The sequence below is a fragment of the Ptychodera flava genome (assembly GCF_041260155.1).
Source record: "Ptychodera flava strain L36383 chromosome 3 unlocalized genomic scaffold, AS_Pfla_20210202 Scaffold_26__1_contigs__length_13983176_pilon, whole genome shotgun sequence".
NCBI classification, from domain to species: domain Eukaryota; kingdom Metazoa; phylum Hemichordata; class Enteropneusta; family Ptychoderidae; genus Ptychodera; species Ptychodera flava.
The window spans coordinates 210,854-236,983 of NW_027248280.1; the positions used below are offsets into that span (position 1 = coordinate 210,854).

General features: G+C 37.4%; 1 protein-coding gene across 2 annotated transcripts; it reads right to left on the reverse strand.

Annotated features, from left to right (window-relative positions):
* Window positions 1–3,857: 3,857 nt before the first annotated feature.
* On the reverse strand, window positions 3,858–24,880 carry LOC139125835 (lens fiber membrane intrinsic protein-like). Of its 2 annotated transcripts, none has more exons than XR_011550374.1 (3): window positions 17,521–17,535; window positions 6,125–6,301; window positions 3,858–5,522 (listed from the first exon to the last, which is right to left on the reverse strand). XR_011550374.1 is itself a non-coding variant. In XM_070691935.1 (3 exons), the coding sequence occupies exons 1-3, from the start codon at window positions 24,753–24,755 to the stop codon at window positions 5,341–5,343; spliced, it is 558 nt and encodes a 185-aa protein (XP_070548036.1). In that variant the 5' UTR covers window positions 24,756–24,880; the 3' UTR covers window positions 3,858–5,340. The 2 variants fall into 2 exon arrangements, 1 of the variants encoding a protein (XP_070548036.1); XM_070691935.1 differs by lacking the exon at window positions 17,521–17,535 and adding an exon at window positions 24,557–24,880.
* Window positions 24,881–26,130: the final 1,250 nt, after the last annotated feature.

Below are 26,130 nucleotides of genomic sequence, written 5' to 3' on the forward strand. Positions count from 1 at the left end.
TTGATCTTGTTCTCACACTAAAAAGCAGCTCAAACAAGAACCATAAAAAAAACAATTTTGAAGTGCTCTTCAAAATTCATATAGCTGACACATATCTTCGACTCCGCCGTCATCGTTCGACAATTAAAGTCGACCACGAATTAAATCCTATGGTCCACTTATTTGACTTCTCTCTACACCCATAATTCAATCGTTACACCCTTCTTTGACGACATCACCCTTCGCCTGAAAGTCTGTCATAGTCATCGTTGCCGCAGTGACACTGTATATGAACATCCAATAGCCTATAACAAGGCAATTCAAGCAGTTAAAGAAATGATGGCACAATTTATCATCGTGACTGAAGATCTTAATCCAGAACTAATTTGAATGATGTCACTTTCATCCTCACAAGAAACTGTTTCGAATGTCAATAGTCAATGTCATGGTCGAGTTTGCAGAAAAGCCATGGAAACGAAGGTACTGTATGCTGATATCACAATGAGTAAATTAGAAAAAAATATTTTAGAAAATTACACTTGAATACTGAAAATAGATTATGGACGAAATTAGAGAAACACTGGCACATGGTCCGAACTAACTTGGAAGGAGAAAGATTCATGTAAGGCCGCGATTTGGGTCGCTAAGCATTTGCTGTAGTAGTAGAATTTCTCCACCACTCAGGTGGAACCAGAAGTCAGTTTTATTACTCAGGTTGGCAAAGTGGGAGTTGAATACCGACATGTCAAAACAAGATGTTGCAACACGCCAAACGTCGAGAAAGGCCAACCTGTCAAGTATTGAGCAGCATTGCAAGGACAAAGAAAACAAGGATGGCGACCAAAGACAGACACGAAGCACAAAACGTTGTTATCAATGGACAAAAAATTCAATCTTATTCTATCAGAGCTTGGTGCACCTTTTGTTTATTTTTTGTGTGTTTTCTGTGCATTTGTGATTTTCATGTCTTTTTCCCTCTCTCTGCTTTGGATAGTTGATAGTTAATGAAATTAAACTTTATTTACTTTTAAGTGTATCTCCTTTTGTTAATAAACAATACTAATATTGAAGTTTAACTTTGATATTGTGTATTTTAATGTTCATTGTTTTAAACGGAAAGAAATAGAGGCGCTCCTTATCTTAGTGGCTTGGAAACAACCGGGCCAAATCGTATCTTTTTGGAGGAAAATCGTTTTTCCCCTTCCTTTGAAAAAAACAATTGGCATAATGAGTAGGGTGGTAAAAAAATGTTGTCGTGGAACCGGTAATAGCCGAGCTATTTCAATGACGGAAAAAACACATTAGAATGACTAGTTTGAAATTCTCCAAATACACTATGACGGCAGATATACTGTGGTCACAATGACGTCGAGTGAGTATTTTATATCTTCTAAATTTATGCACCGAACCACAAGAATTCACTCGAGCTTTATAGTATGGCAATCTTTACTAATATCATGAAGATTTTGAATATAGATTTTAGTGAAAATATTGACGGTGATTTCAAAACATTAAAAATCCTAGTCTGAGACTTGGTTTAATTAACAATTGCAGTTTGACGAAAGACTGAGAAAGGTGTCGGTCAATTAAGTCATCATTCTTTCATGCAATATTTAAATGAATAGTGGTTTTCAGACGTTTTGACGCGACCTGATAAACCGAATAGTAAGGAAATCATGAATGTAGTTTAGATCGGATTTAGATCTTAATAAAGACAAGATTATTTCGTCACAAGTGGATTTGTAATGATTTCCTTCTTTTGAAGCTTTCACCAAAAATGAGTGAAATCTCTTCAAAGGGTAAAAGGTCTGATGCCTAGGGTCTCTTCTTTAGCGACACGTTTCATTAAATTCAATTTCTTTAGTGCACTATATCACAATTTGTAGACAGTGGAGCAATGAAAAAGCGGACGAACATTTCGCTGAATTTTCAAATATCTTTGCGTATTGCAGTCCAAAGTGTGGCAAAAAGAGAGAAAGGATATTTCATCTAACCACGATAGGTATAATAACAGCCACCGTTCAGACAAATTCATATTTCTAATGTGTCGTCACAGTCACACATCACTAGTGACCCCGGGTGGTACCATGCATGACCTCCTCCTGAGCCCTCATCCATTTTCAAGCACCAAACATAGTTGGAATTTAAACATCAAACACCTTGCCTCAAAATGTGTTTCGTTACAGTACAAGATAATGAACTTATTGAATCGTTACAAACAACATCAAATGCAGCCTCGTCATTCACACCCTGAAGAACGGTAAACTTCGCCCTAGACCCTACAAGCAAAGACGGCTATACGGGCGCATACTAGGTTACAGTACGATTTATCAATAGGCAGTGAGTTAGGGTGTGTTTATTCACTAAAAAATGCAACCTCAGCAAGTGCCTAATAGATTTTATCATGACCCATTGATCCTTAAGGATTACCCGAATCTACCTAGATTTGTACTTCTATTCAGGGTGAACGCTCCCCGAAGTACCAAGTATGAATATAAAATTACTGTATTTGACGAGTCGTGGCTAATATGTCGTGCATTACCCTTCACTTAAGTGTCTTTCCGTTCTGATCTCAAGTGGGTATATTTTGAAGAGAAAATATCCCTACTTTGCACCACATGTACATATTAAGATAACACCGATATCATGACAGCGAGTTGCCTGAGAATAAATGTGTTGGTATCACGATAAAGGCGTGATTTAATTCACGATAAAATACGCTGCTTAGCTTTCCGGGAATTTCTCAGAAGAACGATGCCAATCAAACAAACGAACAACCGATTGTTCTTTTTCGTAATTTTGGCATAACTGTAGCAAAAGTTTCCTACAATTTCAAAACGTCTGGTGGTAAACTGCAAGAACAAGCTCACAAGCACTGTATTGAAATACTCTGTGATTAAACATTGATCAAAATTGTCAAGGTTTTCAAGAACAAAGCAAATGTCAATTGCAGCGGACGACACATTACAGAAAAATGAGCTCTAAAAGCACTCATTCGGCAAGTTAATGAAAGATAGGCTTATTGTTTCCTTTAATATAGCATTGCAAATGACACAGGTTGTTACAACACTTCTGTTACAACTTTTAAAGTAAACTGTAATGTGTCATTACATGGCAAGATGGCAATATAGCCAACAAACACAAAATACTCCTTACTCAGTTACTTTTTTACTAAATTCTCTAAAAGTGTTGACGGTGTACTTTAATTCAAAGTTTTAAAATACATAAACTTGATACTACTGATGAGTTTATGTATTTAGCTACTTGAACACTCTCCAAATATTTAGTATCACGTCTGTAGAGACCTAAAAGGTGTCCCTGACTTCAAAGTGGTCCTCATGTTTTCATCAAAAATGTCCCTGTGACTACAAAAGCGTCCGTTATGCGGTAGGTGTTTTCAGACTTGAGTTTAACCCCCTTTGTTACCGGACATTTAGCCTGGGGACCACTTTGACGTCGGGGACACTTCTGAGGTCTTCACACACGTCTAATCTAAACTTTACCGGACAGGGCTCATTCTTTACATACACATTGACCCCATGTATACATCGGAAGACGCATTTTGGTTTTTGTGGGTGTCCAAATGTCAATAGTAACTTGTAGTTTTCAGGCAATTCATATACTTCATCACTGTCGAAATTGCCCGGCCAGACACTGCATTCTTTCTTGTTAAGTTTGGATAACAAAAAATAAACCTTTGATTTGTCTCATTTTAGGACTTATCGGAGCGTAGTGCTATCGATTTGCTCGTGGCATCATATTACAAACTTATGTAGACACGTTTTAAAGCAATTCGATAAATTTTTCTGGACACACATCTTAAGTAAACAGACATATGGAGCTTTATAAAGCAACTGTACGCTATAGAGACAAATTGATATTTTGTTCAAAGACACTTTTATTGTGTCCCTTACAAAAACACAGTAACACAGGATAACTATTCGAATAGATACGAAAACTGGTCAATGTGTATTATAATTACGGCTAGATTAACATTACAACAAAAAGTACTAAGTGTAAAAAGAAATTAGTAAAGAAAAGTGAGGTAAAATTACATTAAGAACGATGGATGAAGTGTTAAAATATGCAAACACAACGTACACTTTTTAACTTTGAATTCAGAAACATGTCTGCTTCAAATCTGTATTCGAAGGGAAGTACGAAGACTTCAGAATAGGCCACTATATCTGATAAACAATATGTGATACTTGCATAAATTGACATTGTCCTTTACTTGTACATATTTTCATTTTCTCAAAAACATCAGCTGAACCTAATTCAGCATCTCGATGTCCTTGCTACTAAATCTTACTGATATAACATACAAAGCAAAAATGTTCGGGCCCTATTCGTTTACTTTGTTTTTCATTCAATGACATAAATTCTGCAAAAGTAATAACTTATATTCACCGTTGAACAAGTTAGGTGGCTTGTAAACAATTTCAGAATTATTTTTTTCAGAATATTTTTACTTGTTTTTACCGAGACAAAAGTGACAACTGTACTCCTTTCTCTCCAGCCTAAACACCTGGCTGATAACAGTGTGTAGGCTTTCGATTCTAATAAAAGTCGCATACCAGTAAGATTTGTGTAATAAAAACAGGTTTCATGTCACCAACATCAATCAGCATTTTAATTTGTAAACGTTATAATGTGTATTTTCCCTGCATTACTTGGTTTGTTTGGTCTTTTGAAATTTTGTATCACTGCAAGTTTTGTTCAAAGTTGTTAAGATAACGTGTCTTTGTGTCTTTTTCAATTTGACGTCTCTTTGTATATTTCAATTAAAGGCCCACAATGGAAATACGTTTTAAATTCTTAGCAGCTGATTTTATGGATTTTTACTCTTGTTTTCAGAGGAGTCCTTCTCTTTTCTTAAGTACTGAATATTTTGCCATTTAAATATATAAAAAAATAACCTTCACCTAAGGTACGATTTATCTGAGTGTATATAAAGCTAAAGTTGAGAAACTAGTGAAATGAAAGCATGCGGCCACAGGGATTCGAAAGAATACTTCTATTTTATCGAGTACATGGACTCTCACAATGTCTGGAAAAAATTAGTCAAGTTGTTAGTCATTTATTAGTCACTGTGATTATACGAGGAAATGTACAACGGAGAAAGTAAAAAAAAATGTTGTTATGCAAACTTGTCTATTGACGGACATGAGGGAAAATGACGCTGTCCTTCAGGGGAAAAATGATATCGATGGCTGTTTTTTGTTTTAGAGATTCGGACATTTTGCTTTAATCACATTAACATTAAACTCAGACTGCTTCATTTTAGGACTAAATCTGTCTATCTTAGCTGCTACATCAGGGATGGCCGCAACAGATTATCATCCCTGTGACAGATATGCTCTAGGCGTCATCACTCATCGCACGAAAGTAATAGGTCAGCATGGCCGCGGCAACGACACCGAGAGGAATGGAGACCCAGCCAAGGATAATGGAATATCCGAACGAATAATCGACACCAACTTCGCTGTACTCCTTCTTCGTTTCACCTGCATACACACTCGTTCCAATCAATACCAGCAAACCTAAAAAGTATAAATATTTAGACCGTAAACGGAATTGGAGTCCCCCTCTCTGTCTGTCTGTCTGTCTGTCTGTCTGTCTGTCTCTCTCTCTCTCTCTCTCTCTCTCTCTCTCTCTCTCTCTCTCTCTCTCTCTCTCTCTCTCTCTCTCTCTCTCTGTCTCTCTCTCTCTCTCTCTCTCTCTCTCTCTCTCTCTCTCTCTCTCTCTCTCTCTCTCTCTCTCTCTCTCTCTCTCAGAAACCTTGGTTTTTAATGGCCATTGAATTAAATATTCGAATTCCACATTGCTTGAACTTTAATTGTTGATTGTGCGGTCTACTTTGCTAGATATAACGGGAGACACTAGCAACATACTCTTGTGCTCACCCTAAGATGCCTTGCAACGGCACCGTACGGCAAGGGATGTTTACAATACTACGCATTAATTACAAAACAGAAGGGAGATGCAAGTCAGTGAGATTGTCACCTATTCCCTCTAACAGTGTTAAGTTACAATTCTTCATTTAGGAAAATACAAGAAGAAGAAGGAGGAAAGACAATATGGAAAGGGAAAGTTAGTGAAAGCAGGTGATAATCGAAAATCGAAAGTATATAATATTTCACACCTGTTACACAGAAGATCAATCCGTTGATTGTGAAGAAGCGCTTTGAAAAATATGTAAAGGGCGAATGCTGGGCCCGTCCAGTGACTTTTCCAATCAGTGCTACCATAGCAAGGATCCATGATACCCCAGCGATGATGACAGCCAACAACATTAGACCACGGGCAGCCTTCATGTATCCTGCATAAAGAGAGAGCAAATCTATGACGAAATTGCATCAGGGATACAACAGCAGTAGCAGAATTTTCTTAATTAGGTTATATACTCACTGAAAAATGATTACAGTTACACACGTGTAGCTCATATTGATAAACTGAACATAAGAATATACTCGACGTTAGATTAGAGACGGTACTCTTCTGACGGGACAATTCTTGTAAATACACTTAAATTAGTTACGCAGTTGATGAAACTTTATCATAGAGGAAAGCAAACTGAATAAAATTAACATATCACAATTAGACATATGTAGACAAAATTGAGTGAAACAAGGCTAATTCCAAGAAAATAATAGACTGAAAGATCTAGCTATTGTATCTCTTGGTCTTCGTACACTCCCAGCGATTCCCAGAAACATAAATATGACTGAATCAGTCAGTCTAAGGAAATTCTTAGAAATCCAGAAACGTGTACTAACGCTATATTATTTGAAAATGAGACTGAACATTTGTTTGTCTGCACGTCACATTATATTTGTGCGTGAAAAGTTATTTTACAAATTGCATGCAGTGCAGGATAAACAAACTAAATGCACTCCTCTACATTTCCCACGTTTGATATTTTGACACTGTAATTTGGTAAAGGTGATAACTTAAAGATAAATGCGGTATATTGCGCCTTGGGGAGAAATATTCGGACTTTTGATTTTTACAATTCTTTCACTGCTTATTTTGACGATTTTGGATGGTCGTTATTGTTTTTCATTTAATTTTTCCGATAGAGATAGCACACGGATGCTGTCAAATATCGGTAAATGTTTGGTGATTTGTTTCTCTAGTTCTATGAATTCCACTCTTGATATTGTAAGAGGATAGTTGAAAGTTTCAATGAGGAAAGTTTCAGCAAAAGTTTAAGTGTCTCACTTTCGAGGAGCATGATATCTTTAACGATACAATGTAATTGTTAAAAAACTCAAACACTTTTCAAGCAAATTAATTTTGCACATGCTTCCTGTCTTCTTCTTCCAGACGAATGTCAATATTCAAATAACAACTATAAATGAGGTGGTGCTTTCAATGGAATCGACGGTTTTTTAACAAACATTCCTGACCAGATATGAACTGTAAATGCTCACGTGTTTCATTATATATTGCAGTTATGTGTAAATTTGAACCTTTGCCACATGTTTGCAACTTCATTGAAAGTATTATGATCAAAATAACGAACAATATTCACCACAGATTAACTCTATAGGTCATTAAGTATTCAAATACGCAATTACCTGAAATAGAAATAATTAATTTCTTTTGACTGCTGTCACTGTATCACCTCTTTATATAGCAAGTGTAATTGCCTCTTGTCAAGTCCTTCAAACCAAATATTCCAAACTTTGAAAGCTCATTAGATCTGCAAACTATAAATTAGCTGACATGAAAACTTAAGTGCGAAATGACTTCCAATATTGGTATAACCTGGTATAATCATCAATGTACATAGCATGTTATGCCAACTTTGATCAAATAAATCCAAGTATATATCCCTAATTAGGAAAGCTCATTAAATACACAAATTGGGAATTGGCTGAAGCAAAAATGCTTAATGCCTTTCAATAATGTTAGCCTACATAATGGTATCTTTAATGTACATAGCAAGTTTCATCAATTTTATTCATGTAAATTCAAAGATAGATCCCTAATTTCAAAAATTCATTAATATGCAAATTAGGAGCTGCATGAAGTAAAAATGCGTAATGACTTTCAATAACGTCGTATTATAGTATCTTTAATGTACATAGCAAGTTTCGTCAACTTCGGTCTAGTCAATACAGATAAATATCCCTGATTATGAAAGTTCATTAAATATGCAAATAAGGAATTGGCTAAAGTTCAAATGCTTAATGACCTTCAATAATGTTCTTTCATATTATCTATAATGTACATAGCCAGTTCCGTCAACTTTGGTCTCGGCAATTCAGATAAATACCCCTAATTAGGAAAGTTCATAAAATATGCAAATTGGGAATTGGCTGAAGTAAAAATGCTTAATGACATTTAATAATGTACTATCATAGTATCTTCAATGTACATAGCAAGTTTCATCAATTTTGATAATGTAAATTCAAATATATATCCTTAATTTCGAAATGTCATTAAATATGCAAATTACGATTTGGATGAAGTAAAAATGCTTAATGACTTTCAATGTTAAATCATAGTATCTTCAATATGGATACCAAGTTTCGTCAATTTTGATTGAGTAAATTCAGATATATACCCCTAATTAGGAAATTTCATTAAATATGCAAATTAGTAATTATCTTTCACGTCACCCTTTAATAACTTTCACAGCTGATGTATCTTGATGTGATCAAGATTGTTGCAAATCTCATCAAATTGTGTGCAGTCCTTCTCAATATATATCCATTTTTTCTAAAATAATTAATTATGCAAATGAGAAAAAAGTAAGCAAGCCACATCCACCAGAAACTAATCAGTTCTTGCCATTTGCAAACTGAATCTATGTACCAGATTTGATTCTGATCTGATGAGTCGTTTTTGAGATATTGAGCACACAGACAGACAGACACACACACAGACAGACAGACAGTCAGACAGACAGACAGACACACACACACAGACAGACACACACACAGACAGACACACAGACATCGCTGCGACATATGCTCACGTGTGTCAACACGTGAGCAAAAAATAACCTTTGACGTTTCGAAAAGAATCGCATATTTGACTGGCAAAGTAATAACGAGAATACATCAAGAAATAATTTGAACGAACTCTGTGAGGAAAAGTATTGCTGCAGTCATCACTATTTATATTTTTACATGAAACAAAGTGAACGTACAACTGGAGTTTGAAGACAGAATTAATATTTTACTTTTGATATCCATCGTAATGAGATATTCGCCCAAATAAATTGAACTCTGTAAATATCAGTGTTACGTCAACTGTGGCCGTGAGTCTTATAAGACAATTCCTGCAACCCGCTTTTTCGATTGACATAATTATGCTGACATAAAGGCATATACATGACAAAGACGTTAAGTCTACATTGAAACTATTTTGTAAATAAGCACTTTTTGCAACTCGAGAGTTCATCAAAATCTTTCAAAGTCTGCTTTCACAGATGAAAGCCTTTTTTGATATATTCAAACTCGATTTGAAAAATTAAAACGCGTGAGGTATCGTTGTATTTGTATTGACTAACTTTACCTTGAGTTGACAACAGAAGAATTAAAAGTTGATCGCATTATGATTCTCAGATGCACATGAAATAGAAAATATGAAGTGTAAAATCGTAAGGACCGTGTTGCTGACCTGATCAAAAGGCGGACAGCATGCGTAGTGACCTTTTGTGAATGAGTCACTTGGCATGATTAATTGTTGTTTTCGTTTTGTAGAGCGAGCTTTCCGCGTATTTGTCGTGAATGCATTGAGCTATTGTACATGTCTCTTTCGTTTTGATATGACCCCAATAACGCACGTGCACGTGTATAAAACAAAGCCAGTCTCGTCGGTTTAACCGTATGTGAAGATAGACACAGAGGCATACCATACATTGCGGTATATAAGGCTACAACACTTTCATTGACGAAGCGTGTTTTCATGACACAAAATTCCGCTCTGGGCCTCCAGATCTTGTACAGCAGTAGCATTCGATGGTCTATGTTAAGTCGTGATTAAGGCGGTAAGCATCGAAATGGAAAAAATGTTAAATGTTTGCTCATAATTGCAGGGTTAAAATTTCAGCCATTCTCTTCCTAAATCAAGATTAAAACCAGGTGATAACTGTGCAAAGTTTGGTACAAGAGAAACAAATTACCTCACATTTACCGATATTTGAAAATCAAAATGGCTGTCGTCCTTATGTTTACTCTACAGGAAAAAATTAAATTTTCTATTTTCGAAAAGCAGTAACTGTTGCTGAATTGAATTAGTTTCTCACACAAAGAGATCAAAATCTTCAAAATGACCTCCCATCCCCCTTGATAGATAGTAACGAAATATAAAGTTTGAGAGTCTGGGTATCTGTCCCTGTGGCGTATTCTACACGTGATCCATTGTGTCTTATATAGTATTGAGCATAAATAAAAAAAGCTATGAATGGTAAACCTAGATTAGTCCGAGATGTATCATTGTGCAACTCATAAAACCCCATGTAACAACTGTTCTATAGTGTACACAGGATCTGTAGCCCAGGATCCACTGCTCAAATTTTTGAATTCTCAGAATAATGAATAATATAAAAAATAAGATCATGCTAGTATTTCACGTGCATGTTCCGAGACGCAGTTTTGCAAGCACCATGCTGATTCCACGAATCGAAATGAAAATCTTTGAAGTCGTGACGAGTACTTCCTTCGCCAGTAACCCAACTATGGTTGAGCTGGCTTATTCCTTATTACGTTGCCGTGACCTCCAAGGAATACCCGCCTGAGGGATACTAAGAATACGAAGTTTTTGCATGTATTATTTTTGAAAATTTGAAAACGAAAGTTGACTCGAAAGGAGTCGTCATTCCGTGATTCATATCTAATAAAGTCTATCATATAAGCTCATTCCAACACGTGTCACGACAATGTTAAAATTGAAAAAGGTCTGTCAATTTGCGCCCAATCACTCGGGTATAATTGAGGGCCCCCTCTGGGCCAATAATGACTTTCCCGCGTCTGCAGATCACGTGGGACGTTTTCACTTTTATGATGGCGTTGTAAAGTTTTCACTGTTCAGACTTTTCTTCAGACATTTTCCGACTGATTGCCCTTACATTAGCTCAACACCATGTCATATACTGACACTGCCTCCGCTACATGCTCTCAAGAACATTATTTGTTTAAACTGTCAATTTAAGGGTTTCTACTTGGGCGGAACTGTAATAATTCGTAAGCCTTTCCTGACCCTTTCACACGCCCGTGAGAAATATTCACCCGTGATAGCTAGATACATTTTCACACCCAGCAGTACTACTGTCGCTGCATCGATTCGGTGATATGGCCGTGAAATACCGCCAGTAAGGGCATCCTCCAAATCACTATTATGTCAGTCGGCTGCAACTTCACATTTCCGGTCGACCTATCGTCAACTTTTAAAATTTCATAACTAGGGAAGGGACAATACGCAGATGTCCCAAAATCCTAGTTAAAGTTGAGGGGCTTATGTGCAGCATTGAATAAGCTCTTATCCAATTGGGTGGCTGAATCTTACGAATATAATTAAAACAATACAAATAGACTCCCTAAGTCGCTGTGAATAGTGACAATGGACCAAACAGAAAAAGAGCTTATTCAACGCTACACATCAGCGGAAGTTGAGAAGGGGTTCAAACAGCAGCAGCAATGGTAATAATTGGACGAATAGAATGATAACAATGCCATTCGTTTATAAAAATTTGACACGAGATAAAACTAAAATAATTGATTCCTTATTTCATGAAGGTCATTGATTGTGATCAATAGTAAACAGTTCAGATTTGCATACACTCGTCGGGAGTTTTTGAATTCTCATGTAAACGACGGGGTTTGGAATGTTACACACTAGGGGGTTTGGAGCGTTTAGTAGTAGTAGTAGTAGTAGTAGATTTATTTATTAGAGTGACATGTGACATGACTCAACATTTACATTTCAATATGATACAACATCAACGGTGAGTGGTCACCCAGCCCAATGGGCTTATAAGTCACTATAATATTGCAACTTTAGAATAAGGGTAGCTCGATGAAATAAAATTTGACTGATAGTGTAATACTAATAAAGAAATACTAATCATTATTAATGAAATAAATTGTTACGTCTTCTTTGAAATGACTTTGATATATACTTTGCTGTTGCTCTACTATTTGTTTCCATTAAAGGCGGAGCCTCCCTTTAAAAGGACGCCAAGGTATGGCGGCGTTCATTGTGTAAGTGGACACCAAACAGGCAACACGCGGGCACTCGCTCCAGAAAATGCAACTTTTTAGTTTTCCCCGGCCGCAAAAACCCAGACAGACTGCCAAGCGGTCAGCGTGAAGTTGCTGCTGATCGAACTCTGTGGTTATATTCAAAGTCTAACGCGACTGGAAGACAATGTTTTAGGAAATTCGAGCGTTTGTGGTGGGGAATCAATGACCGTTGACTATTTGAACTGACCGTCAATCAAAAGCTTGCATAAACTCTGTTTGCAGGATTAGCAACATGTGACAAAAGGTTGAGATGAGTTTGTGTAATTAATGTTATAGAAATCAAACATCATACTGGCCATGTGTTTGACTGGGAGGAGAACTCCACTAATGCGAGAACCAGGGATTGAAAAGTGCCGCTTTAAGTCTACTAATTTTTCTATGTCGTTATAATAAATAAACTCTCGGTTTGACTCATTTACTAAATCAAATAGTTGATCACGAAAATCATTATACAAGCTACAATGAAACATAAAATGTAGCTCATCTTCTATTTCATTTAACATACAAAGTCTACAAAGTCGCCTATCTATATTTTCATGTCTATATCGCCCAGTCTCAATGCGTAGTGGGAGAATACTAAAACGTAACTGTACAAGAAAGGACCTTTCTGCCCTTGATAGGTTTAACGATAAATATTTTTCCTGTCCAAAATTAGATTTCAACTTTGCATATGTGCGTAATTTTGGTTTGTTTGTTACAAAATCATACAAGTGACTAGTACATTCAGCTTGCTTTTTTTCTTTAACACTTTCAATACTGCATGGATGAATATCCTCTATATCTAATGAATCAAAAATGGCATGCATTTCAGACGACCAATTATTCACTGCTAAAGAGTGATCCCACAAAAAAATTTTCTTCGTTAATCTATTTTCATTTAAACTGCACAGACGATTCCAAAGTCGAACTTTGTTAACCTAGTGCCTTGTGATGCATGAATACCAACCAGTATCTCCATTAATTGCTAATGTTGGTGCAAACTTGTGCACTCCCAGAAAAAATCTAAGTGCTCTATTCTGCACTGCTTCACACTCTTTGTATGGTGCATGACCCAATACCCCAGAACAGTAATCTAAAATTGGTACAACAGAGGCATTATATATTTTCATGAACGTATGAAATCCCACATTACTTAAAAATTTAAATTTTGACATAACAGCACCTAGAGCCCTGCTTGCAGATTCGGCAAGAGCTTTGACAGTGACAGAAAAATCAAGATGTTCATCTAACAAAACACCAAGATACTTGTACTGTGCCACATAATCTATATTGTTATTGCCAATTCGAAATTGAAATTGACTACGATCAACATTTCTCTTTCTAAAATGAACTACTTTTGATTTTAACGCATTTCCAGTTAGCCGCCGTGTAATTATCATCGGTCTGAATATCAAAATCGCGGTCTCCGCTGAATGCGGTCACATTACGTGTCCGGAAGAACCACAAAGCCCCCCCCCCCCCCCTCCATCGTCGCGTCTGCCTAACACAAAGGCTTCCGTGGGTTGGGTAGAGCTGATCGACTACGCAATCGATAGACCGACCAGAGAGTCGATCAATCTGACAGACTACCCAACCCATGGCCGCCTGTGGCCTAACAGTCAGTGTGAACACAGAATGGAAATACAGCTTTTATAATTCTACAGAATGATGACAATAATATTTATATACGGATTAGTTGCTCAATTGAATGAATGAATCAAAGACACCATTTTCGCCTTCTATTGGGCAACATAGACAGTGCTGGCTGCGTCCAACAACCTGTCGCGAGTTGGCATGACTTTGCCAGAGGTGACCCGACGGTACAGAAGTGACGGTGAGTACTAGTATCTTGGCCGGGATGATGTCATTCAGGTGACATCACGGATTTTTATTCATGGTGACATGTATATAGCGAGTACAGATATTATGAGACAAAGTAGAAATAAAAGTTGTACAGTGTCATTCATGTATACTGTAACTATTATAATTGGAAAAGTGGATGACAAATCGAGCTAAGATAATTAGTTTTTACTTCAGTGTGACGCAAGAAACCCCAGGTAATCCGGGCTTCGCGGTCAAAAACAGTCTATACTTTCAAAAGACCCCTGTATTTTGAGCTGTTTTGCTTTGCTTTTCTGGTCACAAGAAATCAAAGATGCACGGTAGCCTTTCGACGCCGTGATAAAGTAAAAATCAGATGCGTATTGCACTCCACTTTTCGGCAGTCGCTTCAAGTTGAATATTTGTCACGAATCGACTGGCTGAGAAAAGTGATCGACGCTAACAAACAAACAAAATGGCTGTTATGGGAGGAATTTCAATATGTACCGATTTCAAATGTTCTGAAGAATACGCGAACAGATACGATACCGTTCACCTCTAGTAAAACGGCTTTGAAATAGATATGTTCCTAGAGGATTTTCTCAGGCAGTGCCGAAAACTCTATCGATGCTACAATCACTTCTAGACCTGCATACTATGATGTGTGTTCCAGGAATTATACGACCTGTGGGAGGCCGTATAACGCGGGGAACAAACAGCATTGTACGAATGGCTAGATCAGTGCCTGGGTTACTTTGGTCCGTTGAAGTCAGTATAGCTTACGCGTTCTTCTGCTGAAATGGCGTACTTAATTTTCATCACTTGTTACGACTGAAAAAACCCTTCGCCTACAGAAAGGAAGGTATAGGTTGGAACCTTTTAGGCTTATACCTCTGCCTGCTATGTTTGCTTCGACCAGGTGGGGTAAACTTCGCTTAGACCATATGATAAATGATAATAATCAATGATAAATATTCATGATGGGCTTTTTCTTGACATGGGTCAAATAGTCGTACAGGAAATACGTTTGAAACATATGTATTCTCCGACAAAAAAAGAAATATATTTTCAGTTTATTTTCGACTCAAGTTTAGCCGCTATATATTTACAGACACCATATGCAAGATTCGATGACATTGAACGCCTGATGCTTGACAAAATTCTGGGACTCAATGGGATCAAACATGAGAAGTCCAATCAGTTGCGTGGCATTTTTACATTAGCATAGATCTGCGATAATCCGGCTTGTATAGGGGAAGTTCCCATCCAACTTGATACCTCCCCTGCCTGTACTACGTTTGTTTACCTACCATTTCTACAAATTCGCGCATAGTGAGTTTTTCCGTATTCATCGTTTTCTCTATCTTTATGCCAATCAAAGTGTCAATAATAATTTTGTCGACAAGTCTCGCAAATTAAGACAGCGTATGCAGGGTATTTTGTGGCGTCAAGTTTGCGGAGTTGTTCTGCAGCTAAGTGCTTAGCAATTGCAATAGTCTTGTTCCGTTTGAGCATGTTTATACTCTCACATAGTCTGGCAGTTATAAATACAATTTTCTGCTTCTTGTTGGCGCAGGTGTAAAGTCTGTAAAGTTGACGTTGAGCCACTACTTTTGAAAAGGTTAGCACAAACTTGATAGTTGTCCATTTATGTAATCAACTAGAAAAATAAAATGAGTGCAAATTATTCGAGCCAACATTCCAAGGTTTAAATCTCCGTTGAAGCAGTATGCCATTGCAACAAAACGAAAGCTGAACTTTCTTTCAAATTTCTGGAAATCATTGCGTAATGTCGCTACCGTTTGTTCTGTGACACGCCTAAAAATCTGTAAATGTCACTATATATATAGAACATTAAGAACTGTTGGAGTGAGATATTCCACTAATGTAAACTATAGAGGCATATGCTCAGTATGGGCTACTCGTAAGTGCAAACTTTCCGTGTCTAACATTTCACTTAATTTTTGTACGAAAGCAGTAAGCTAACCTTTGAGTGTGGAATCATCAGGCAGGGTTGCGCAGGCGCTCACCCAAAGATGGTTTTCAAGGCATAACTCCCACAGTCAGTAGTAAGTTTTCACGTCTGATACCGAAATAACCACCTAGTAGTTGGTCGCCGTGCTCACGATGTAAAACAGGACTGTCACCCCTGCCACCTCAACGCTAGAGATGGGTCCGACGAGATACATTGTTGATAATTCTATTACTCATAGCTTTCTGTGTCTCTTACAAACTGATACGCTATTCTTCAGGCTTGAGAAAAATTAATCGTACAAACAGTAGGGCAAAATTGACGTGAGATGTCAGTTGGCTCCTAAGAAGACAATTGTGTGTGATACAGAATGAGTGATGGTATGTATTTGGGCGGGTCCAAACATGAACCATTATTGAAAAGGGGTGTATAAGCAGCGTTTTAGGATAGAGGTGCCAAGAATTAGAAGTGGGTTACGGTTTAGATACACCGGTGTTTGAGAAGTTATTTCAATCGGTTATCATTGCCATTGCGATGAGAACGATGAGGTAAAATGCATAGTTCGATTACGATTCTTTCATTCTCATCGAATATATGCGACGAGTATTCTATAGACAATCAAAACAATCTAAACAATCGAGGGCAGCTCAAATGCGATATCAGCGAATTAACCACCGCTAATAAAAGTCAATACATCTATAATCATGGGACTCTCGTCAGTGTTGTCATATAACAGCACTATTGAATCTGAAAACGTGTTATGAAAGATACATTCCACCACATTGTTTGGAATAACTGCAAGATTTTTTTTAAGTTCACCTGATTTCACTTCACATGAGCATTTTCGTGTACCTTCTTCTTCTACGAATTTGAATAGTGAAAGTTTTTTCCGTGTTCATCTTTTTCATTATGTCTTTCGAATCAAAGTGTCAAATGAATTTGTCGAGAAGTATTGCGAATTAAGATATTGTATGCAAGGTATTTATGTGGCGTCAAGTTTGTGGGGTTGTTATGCAGTTAAAGTGCGTATTAATTGCAACTGTCTTGTTTCCTGTCAGCATGTTATACCCTCACATCGTCTGGCAGTTTTAATTACAGTTTTCTACTTTTGTTGCATCAGGCGTCAAGTCCGCAAAATTTGACGTTGAACCACTGCTTTTGAAAAAGTGAAGACTTACCTCATAGTAGTCAATTTATGTAATCAACTAGGAAAATAAAATTAAGCAAATAATTTGACCCGACTTTCCAAGGTTCAGTCTCATTAAAAGCAGTGTGTCAATGCAACAAAGTGAAAGCTGAACTGTCTCTCAATTTCCTGCAAAACGTTGCGCGTTTGTTCTGTGACAAACTGGAAATATTTACTGGAAACAACTTGACTGTTCTTATCACTATAACAATTATGTAGAACTATTGGAGTAGGATATCCCATAAATAAACGTGAACAATAGTGGCATTTGCTAAGCATAGGTTACAGTAAGTTCAAACTTTTCGTGTCTAACTTTGCCTAACCTTTGAGTGTTGAATCGGGTAGGGTTGCGCAGACGCTCACTCCAAGATCGCGTTCCAATGCATAACTCCCACAATCCGTAGTAAGTTTTCACGCCGAAACCCGAAATAAACAGCCAGTAGTTGGTCGCCGTGCGCACGATATAAAATAGGACTGCTACACCTGCCACCACAACACTAGAGATGGGTCCGACGAGATACATTGTTTGTAATTGTATTTGCTGTAGCTTTCTGTATCTCTTATAAATTGATGAGCAATGCTGAGAGCTAGAGAAAATTTAATTGTACGAGTAGACAAAAATTGACATGACGTGTCAGATGGTTTGTAGAAGACGTTTACTGTGCACGTGATACAAAGAGAGTTATGGGGTGTATTTAGGCGGGTCCAAGCATGAACCATTATTGAAATAGGGTACAAACATCGTTTTTGGATAGAGTTGCTAAGAATGAGAAGTAAGTTACGATATGTTGCATTTGTGTTTGAGAAGTTATTCTAACAATCGATGACCGTTGCCATTGCGATAGGAACGATGGGGTAAAACTAAGAATTTGTTGAGCTATAAAGAGCCTATTGTCGGATCGACGCCTCGACATAATAAGACTGTCATAAAGGCGTCTTTACGACTCGTCTACATCGAAAATATTTTGTAAATAAGCGTTTTGTCCAATCGTGGTTTCTACGAAATCTTTAAAAACCCTGCATTCACAAATGATAGCCTTTTTAAAATCTATTCAAACTTCAGATTCGAAAATTTAATTGTGTAAGGTTTTAGTGTTTTTAAGGTATCAGTGTATTTTCTGTCGGCTAACTTTACTTTGAGTTGCCAATGGAAGAATTAAAATGATGTAGCATTATGATTCCCAGATGCACTTACAAAAAAACTTTGAAGTTGTATATTTAATATTGTGTTAAGTCAACTGATTACCGGGTTGGTGACCTGATCGAAAAGACAGCATGTGTGGTTACCTTCTGTCAATGAATCCCTTAGCATGATTTATGGGCGTTTTCGTTTTATAGGGCGCGCTTTCCGAGTATTTGTTGCGCGGTGTGCTTTTGACTGCATTAAACTATTGTGCATGTCTCTTTCGTTTTGATATGACCCAAATAACGAATTCGAACGTGCACGTATATATAAAATAGCCAGTCTCGTCTCTCTAACCGTATAAGAAGATATACCGAGGCATTCTATATATTACTGTATGAGGCTATACAAAACTTTATTCTGCTGGTATGGAGATATCTTCTAGTCACTGTAACAGTACCAAGTATATGGTTCCTGGATGGAATGACCATCTCAAAGAAATTCATTCTATTGCAAGAGACGCTTTTAAATTATGGCGTGAAAGTGGCAAACCCAGGCATGGTTCGTTATTTGACTTCAAACGCTTGACGCATGCGCGTTTTAAATATGCCTTGAGAATCTGTAGGCGTAATGTTGAGCAAGTCAAAGCTGATGCAACTGCGAAAAATCTGAATACAGGGAATTATAATAAATTTTGGCATTCCGTTCAGAAAATAAATGCAAAATCTCCACTCCGGCCTAGTACTATTCATGGTTGTAGTGGCGATGCCAAAATTGCTGAAATGTGGAGTAAACACTTCAGTGATCTTTTTAATGTGGTTCATTCAACAAGAGAAAAATCATTTGTTCTTGATAGTATTGATGGGTGCAAAATGGATGATACTATTCATATATCTCCCACTCCTCATAGATTCTCTGCTACTATTTTAGTCCCCGGCCGATTATTAAAGACAGAAATAGTAACATTACTGACAAAAACAATTATCGGCCAATTGCACTGTCAACAATTGCTTCGAAAGTCATGGAATTTGTTATTTTGGGCAAGATTGATTGCTATCTTGATTCATCACGCTACCAATTTGGTTTTAAGCCCTCTCATTCTACTGACATGTGTGTATTTGTTTTGAAAGAAATAATTAGCTATTATAGGAAACGAGGTAGCAACGTTATTATTACGTTTATGGATGCTTCTAAAGCATTCGATCGAGTTAATCACTGGACACTCTTTAAAAAGCTGATCTCTAGAAATGTACCAATTCTTTTCGTAAGGTTTCTCTTTGTCTGGTACAGAACTCAGAATATTTTCATTCGTTGGGCCAATTGCCTATCTGACAGTTTTACAGTAGTCAATGGTGTTAAGCAGGGAGGAGTTTTATCTCCGAAGCTTTTCAATGTCTATGTTGATCATCTGAGTACAAGACTAGTTAATTCAAAAGTGGGATGTAACATAGGTGGTGTTTTCATAAATCACTTAATGTACGCTGATGATATCTGCTTGATCAGCCCTTCTGTCAAGGGAACTCAAAAACTGGTTGACATATGTAGCCACTATGGCGACCTGCATGACATTACTTTTAACACGAAGAAAACACAATGCATGTGTGTCATTTCAAAACGCACTCAGATTGTATATACCCCATCTGTTTATCTTAATGGTATGGAAATTACATTTGTAGCAAAGAAAAAGCATCTTGGGTATTTGGTGACGGACCAGTTTAGTGATAATGAAGACATTGAGCGTCAAAAGAGAGCATTATATGTATCTGCAAATATGCTTTTGAGAAAATTTTCATTATGTTCATTGAATGTAAAGTGTAACCTTTTCAAAGCATATTGTTACCATTATATGGTGGTAATCTGTGGGTTAAATATACTGCTGGTGTCTTGAAAAAAGTGAAAGTTGGTTACAATAATGCAGCTCGCATTTTTCTTGGCTATGAGAGACGCAGTAGTGCAAGCTCTATGTTTGTTTCTAATAGGATTGATAGTTTTGATGCTCTTTTACGAAAGCAAATGTATAGTCTGATGAAAAGAATATCTTACAGTGAAAATACAATTGTAAGAATGGTCAATGATGTACTGTTTTACAGTTCTGACTTGCGTAACCTGTGGAGAAAGTCGATCTTTCATGGTTAGTGAATGAATTTATATATGGATAGTATATCTAACACCATTTATTTTGTATCACAGTATCTGTATTTCCTTTGTGTAATTTATATGGACTAATGTTGTCCGAAATAAACAAATAATAATAAAATAAAATAAAACTTTCATGGACGAAGCGTGTTTTCATGGCCACAAGATTCCGCTCTAGTCCTCGCAGCAGCATTCGATGGTATGAGTTAAGTTCGTGATTAAGGCAGAAAGCGCCTCAAAATTGAAAAAAATAACTTTTTCTCAAATTTCAATCTCTCAATTTCAGCCATTCTCTTCCTAAATCAAGATTAAAACCAGGTGATAACTGTGCGAAGTTTGGTACAAGAGAAACACATTACGTCACATTTACCGATATTTGAAAATCAAAATGGCTGCCGTCCCTGTGTTTACTTTACGGGAAAAAATAAAATTTTCGAATTTCGAAAAACAGTTCCTGAATTGAATTTGTTTCTCACACAAAGAGCTCAAAAGCTTCAAAATGACCTCCCATCCCCCTTGATAGATAGTAACGAAATATAATGTTTGAGAGTCTGAGTATCTGTCGCCATGGCGTGTTCTACACGTGATCTACTGTGTCTTATATAGTATTGAGCATAAATAAAGAGCGATGGTAACCCTAGATTAGTCCAGGTGAACACCAAGATGTATTTGAAACCCATAAAACCCAATGTAACAACTGTTATATATTGTACACATCATCTGCAGCTCAGGATCTACACCTCAACTATGTTTGAATTCTCAGAAAATCTCAAACTCTGGATAAACCAAGCCTGCAAGCACGGTCACACATTTTTACACATAATGTGCTCGTAATCATCTAATTACGGCTCCTGTGAGCGCTATTATTCTTTTTTTTGACGAAATGACCTGGATACCATGATCAACGAATTCCGTTGGGGCAGCTGGTCACTGGTCGCTTATAAAATCATACGAGTATTTTACGTGTTAGCGGACCATGTTCCGAGAAGCAGGTTTGGAAGCAACACAGTCACTGATTCCACGAATCGAAATGAAAATATTTGTATGGTTACGAGTACTTCCTTGTCCAGTAACCCTACTATAGTTGTGCTGGTTTATTCCTTCATTACGTTGCCGTTACCTCATGGAATACCAGGAATATCAAGGACTACGAAGTTTTGCATGTCTTATTTTGAAAATTTCAAACGTAAAGTTGACTCGAAATGAGTCGTCGTTCCATGATTCATGTCTAATCATATCTATTCTTTAAGCTCATGTCAAGACGTGTCACTCAGTGTTAAAATTGAAAAGATCTATCAATTAAAGTTTCCGATATGTTCAAACTGCCAATTAAACGGTCTCTGCTTCATCGGAGCTGTAGTCATTTGTAAGTCTGCCAGGTTGATCGATTCTCCACTCAACCAAAGTGTCATAATCTTCCAAACGCTCACGATACATTAGCGTTCTTGGACGCGATTGATCAAGCTGACGTTTAAGGCTAATGTATTGTGAGCGTGGAATATTAATATTCTGTGCGCCAATTTGGAATGTTATGACACAAGGGCGTCTGTGGCGTAACAGTCAGTGTGAACACAGAATGGAAATTTATAATACTACAGAATGATGACAATAATATTTATATCCGGATTAGTTGCTAAGTTGAATGAATGAATCGTAGACGCCGTTTTCGCCTTCTATTTGGCAACATAGACAGTGCTGGCTGCGTCCAACAACCTGTCGCGAGTTGGCATGACTTTGCCAGAGGTGACCCGACGGTACAGAAGTGACGGTGAGTTCTAGTATTTCGGCCGCAGGTGACGTCATTGAGGTGACATCACGGATTTTTATTCATGGTGACATGTATATAGCGAGTACAGATATTATGAGACAAAGTAGAATTAAAAGTTGTGTCATTCATGTATACTGTAACTATCACAATTGGAGAAGTGGATGGCAAATCTAACTTCGATAATTAGTTTTTTTCTCGATGTGACACAAGAAGTCGCAAGTAATCCGGGCTTCAAGGTCAAGAACAGTCTATACTTTCATTTCGACGCCGTGATAAAGTAAAAATCACATGCGTATTGCACTCCACTTATCGGCAGTCGCTTCACGTTGAATATTTGTCACGAATCGACTGGCTGAGAAAAGTGATTGACGCAAACAAACTAAAAAAATGGCTGTTATGCGAGGAATTTCAATATGTACCGATTTCAAATGTTCTGAAGTATACGCGAACATAAACAATACCGTTCGCCTCTAGTAAAACGGCCTTGATTTAGATATGTTCCCAGAGGATTTTCTCAGGCAGTACCGAAGACTCAATCGATGCTACGATCGCTGCATGCTAGCCCTGCATACTATGATGTTTGTGTTCAAGGCGGTGTACGGCGTGGGAGGCCGTATACCGCATGGAACAATCAACATTGTACGCAGGGCTCGATCACTGCCTGGGTTACTCTTATTCGTCGAAGTCGGTATAGCGTACGCGTTCTTCTGCTGAAATGGCGTACATAATTTTCATCATTTGTTACGACTGAAAAAAATCTTTGCCTACAGTAAATAAGGGATATTAGTTTGAACCTTTTTAGGCTGATACCTCTGCCTGGTATATTTGCTTCGAAAAGCAGGGGTAAACTTCGCCTAGCCGTATGATAAATTGATAATTATCAATGATAAATAATCATGATGGTCACTTTCTTGACGAATGTAAGTAGGGGTCAAATTGTCGTACAGGAAACACGTTTTGAAATATATGTATTCTCCGACAAAAAAAATGGAACATATTTTCAGTTTAATTTCGACTCAAGTTTAGTCGCTATATATTTACAGACATCATATGCAAGATTTGATGACATTGAACGCCTGAAGCTTGACCAAATTCTGGGACTCAATGGGATCAAACATGACAAGTCCAATCAGTAGCGTGGTATTTTTACATTAGCATAGATTTGCGATAATCCGGCCTTCATAGGGGAAGTTCCCGCCCAACTTGATTTGGTCTTACTTCCCTGCGTGTACCTGCTTTGTTTACCTACCGTTTCTACGAATTCGAACAAAGTGAAAGTTTTTTCGTGTTCATCGTTTTCTCTATCTTTATGCGAATCATAGTGTCAATAATAACAAGTTTCGCAAATCATATGCAGGGTATTTTGTGGCGTCAAGTTTGCGCAGTTGTTCTGCATTTAAAGTGCCAGGCAATTGCAAAAGTCTTGTTTCGTTTGAGCACTTTTATACCATCATATAGTCTGGGAGTTATAAAGTACAATTTCCTGCTTCTTGTCAAGGCAGGTGTAAGTCTGTAAAATTTGACGTTGAGCCACTGCTTTTGAAAAGGTTAACACTAACTTGATAGTTGTAAATTTATGTAATCAACTAGAAAAAATTATTTCAAATTACACGATAATAAAAGTAAATGCATTTATAATCATGGCACTCTAGTCAGAGTTGTCATATATCAGCCCTTTTGAATCTGAAAACGTGTTGTGACAGATCTGTACACCTGAACCCCTACATTTTTTTTTGAAATAACTGCAAGACTTTTTTAAGCCGATCTGATTTCACTTCGCGTGCGCACTTTCGTGTACCTACTGTTTCTACGAATTTGAATAAAGTGAAAGTTTTTTCGTGTTCATCTTTTCCTTTGCCTCTTTCGAATCAAAGTGTCAAAATAATTTTGTCGACAAGTATTGCAAATTAGGATAATATATACAGGGTATTTTGTGGCGTCAAGTTTGTGTAGTTGTCATGCAGTTAAAATGTTTATCGATTGCAACTGTCTTGTTTTTTAGCATGTTATACTCTCATATACCCTGGAAGTTTTAAATTACAGTTTTGTACTTCTTGTTGCATCAGGTGTCTAGTCCACAAAATTTGACCACCGCTTTTGAAAAAGTGAACACTAATTTGATAGTAGTCAATTTATGTAATCAAATAGAAAAATAGATTAATGCAACTAATTCGAGCCAACTTTCCAAGGTTCAGTCTCCATTGAAACAGTGTGTCAATGCCACAAAGTAAAAGATGAAATGTAAACTAGAGTGGCACATGCTCAGTATAGGTTACCGTAAGTTCAAAACTTACGTGTCTTACATTTCTACATACAAAAGAAGTCGCCTAACCTTTGAGTGTGGAATCGGGTAGAGTTGCGCAGACGCTCACTCCAAGATCGTTTCCGATGCATAACTCCCACAGTCCGTAGTAAGTTTTCACACTTGAAGCCGAAATCACCACCCAATAGTTGGTCGCCGTGCTCACGATGTAAAATAGGACTGCTACACCTGCCACCACAACACTAGAGATTGGTCCGACGAGAGACATTGTTGGTGATTCTATTTGCTGTAGCTTTCTGTATCTCTGAAAACTGATACGCAATGCTGCGAGCTAGAGAAAACTTAATCGTACGAGGAGTACTCCAAAATTGACGTGAGATGTCAGGTGGTTCGTAGAAGACGCTTTAATGTGATACAAAAGGAGTTATGGGATGTATGTGGGCGGGTCCAAGCATGGACCATTATTGAAAAAGGGTACAAACATCGTGTTCGGATAGAGGTGCCAAGAATGAGAAGTAAGTTACGATATGTTACATTTGTGTTTGAGAAGTTATTCTAACAATCGATGATGATTGCCATTGCGATGGGAACGATGACGTAAAATTAAAAGTTTGCGGACGATATTTCTTTCATAATCATCGAATATGTGCGAGGAGTATCTATATATAGCATATTGCCGGATCGACGCCTCTTAACAACCAAAGGCAGCGCAAATGCGATATCAGCGAGTTAACCACCGCTAATAAAAGTCAATGCATTCATATTGTTATGCGTAATTACTCGTTGTTTACCGCATTACGGCTAAAAGTGATCAGAGCCATGACTTCTGTATTACATGGTACACCAGGCCCAAGTTTAAAACAAATTGCAGAAGTTCTTTCGAATGCATACAGTGTAAATGGAGTGAACTTGTTCATATGATCGCACAAGCTGTGTAATAACTAAAGCAAGCCGCGGAAAACGTAGCGAAAGATACCAATGGATAATGAAAATAAAATGCATAAAATACATGAAAAAACGCCCAGGACTAGTGTAATCACATGGATTAGCTCGATTGTGGACTAATTCTAAAGGCTCAATTTAAGATCCCAAACTGGTGAATTACGCTTAGTAAGGATGATAATAGCTTGCCACAATTAGGGTTAAATCATTTTTTCGTCATTTTCGAAACATGTATGGATACCTATGATCCTTGAAAGTCAGTGCCAATGTCATCAACTAATGTCTCATTGCTGTTTCCATGGGCTTAGCATAGGATAACATTTACTTCAAAAGATGACGCAAGCATGCTGTTGGTGATAGTGTACTCGTATACGGTACTACTCTGTCTGTCTATTCGATGGTATATTAATTTTGGTCTTAAAATATTTTCTAAAATTACTTGACTTTGTTACACATTCAAGATTCACTGAAGCCCAGACTCACATCCTTTGCCGATGCTTTACCTAGCAGTAACGCCATGTCTCTGCGGTGTAAACTAATGTAATCGAGGAAATATTTCTCTCTTTTTTCGGTTGAATTGAACCATGGCTTAACCCAATCAATAGTTACTCGGGCACTCTTAACCCAACTTGAAGCAAACCATTGTACTGGATTGATATTTTGCACCCCCTCCTTTTCGATAAATCTGAGAAGGAGCAAGA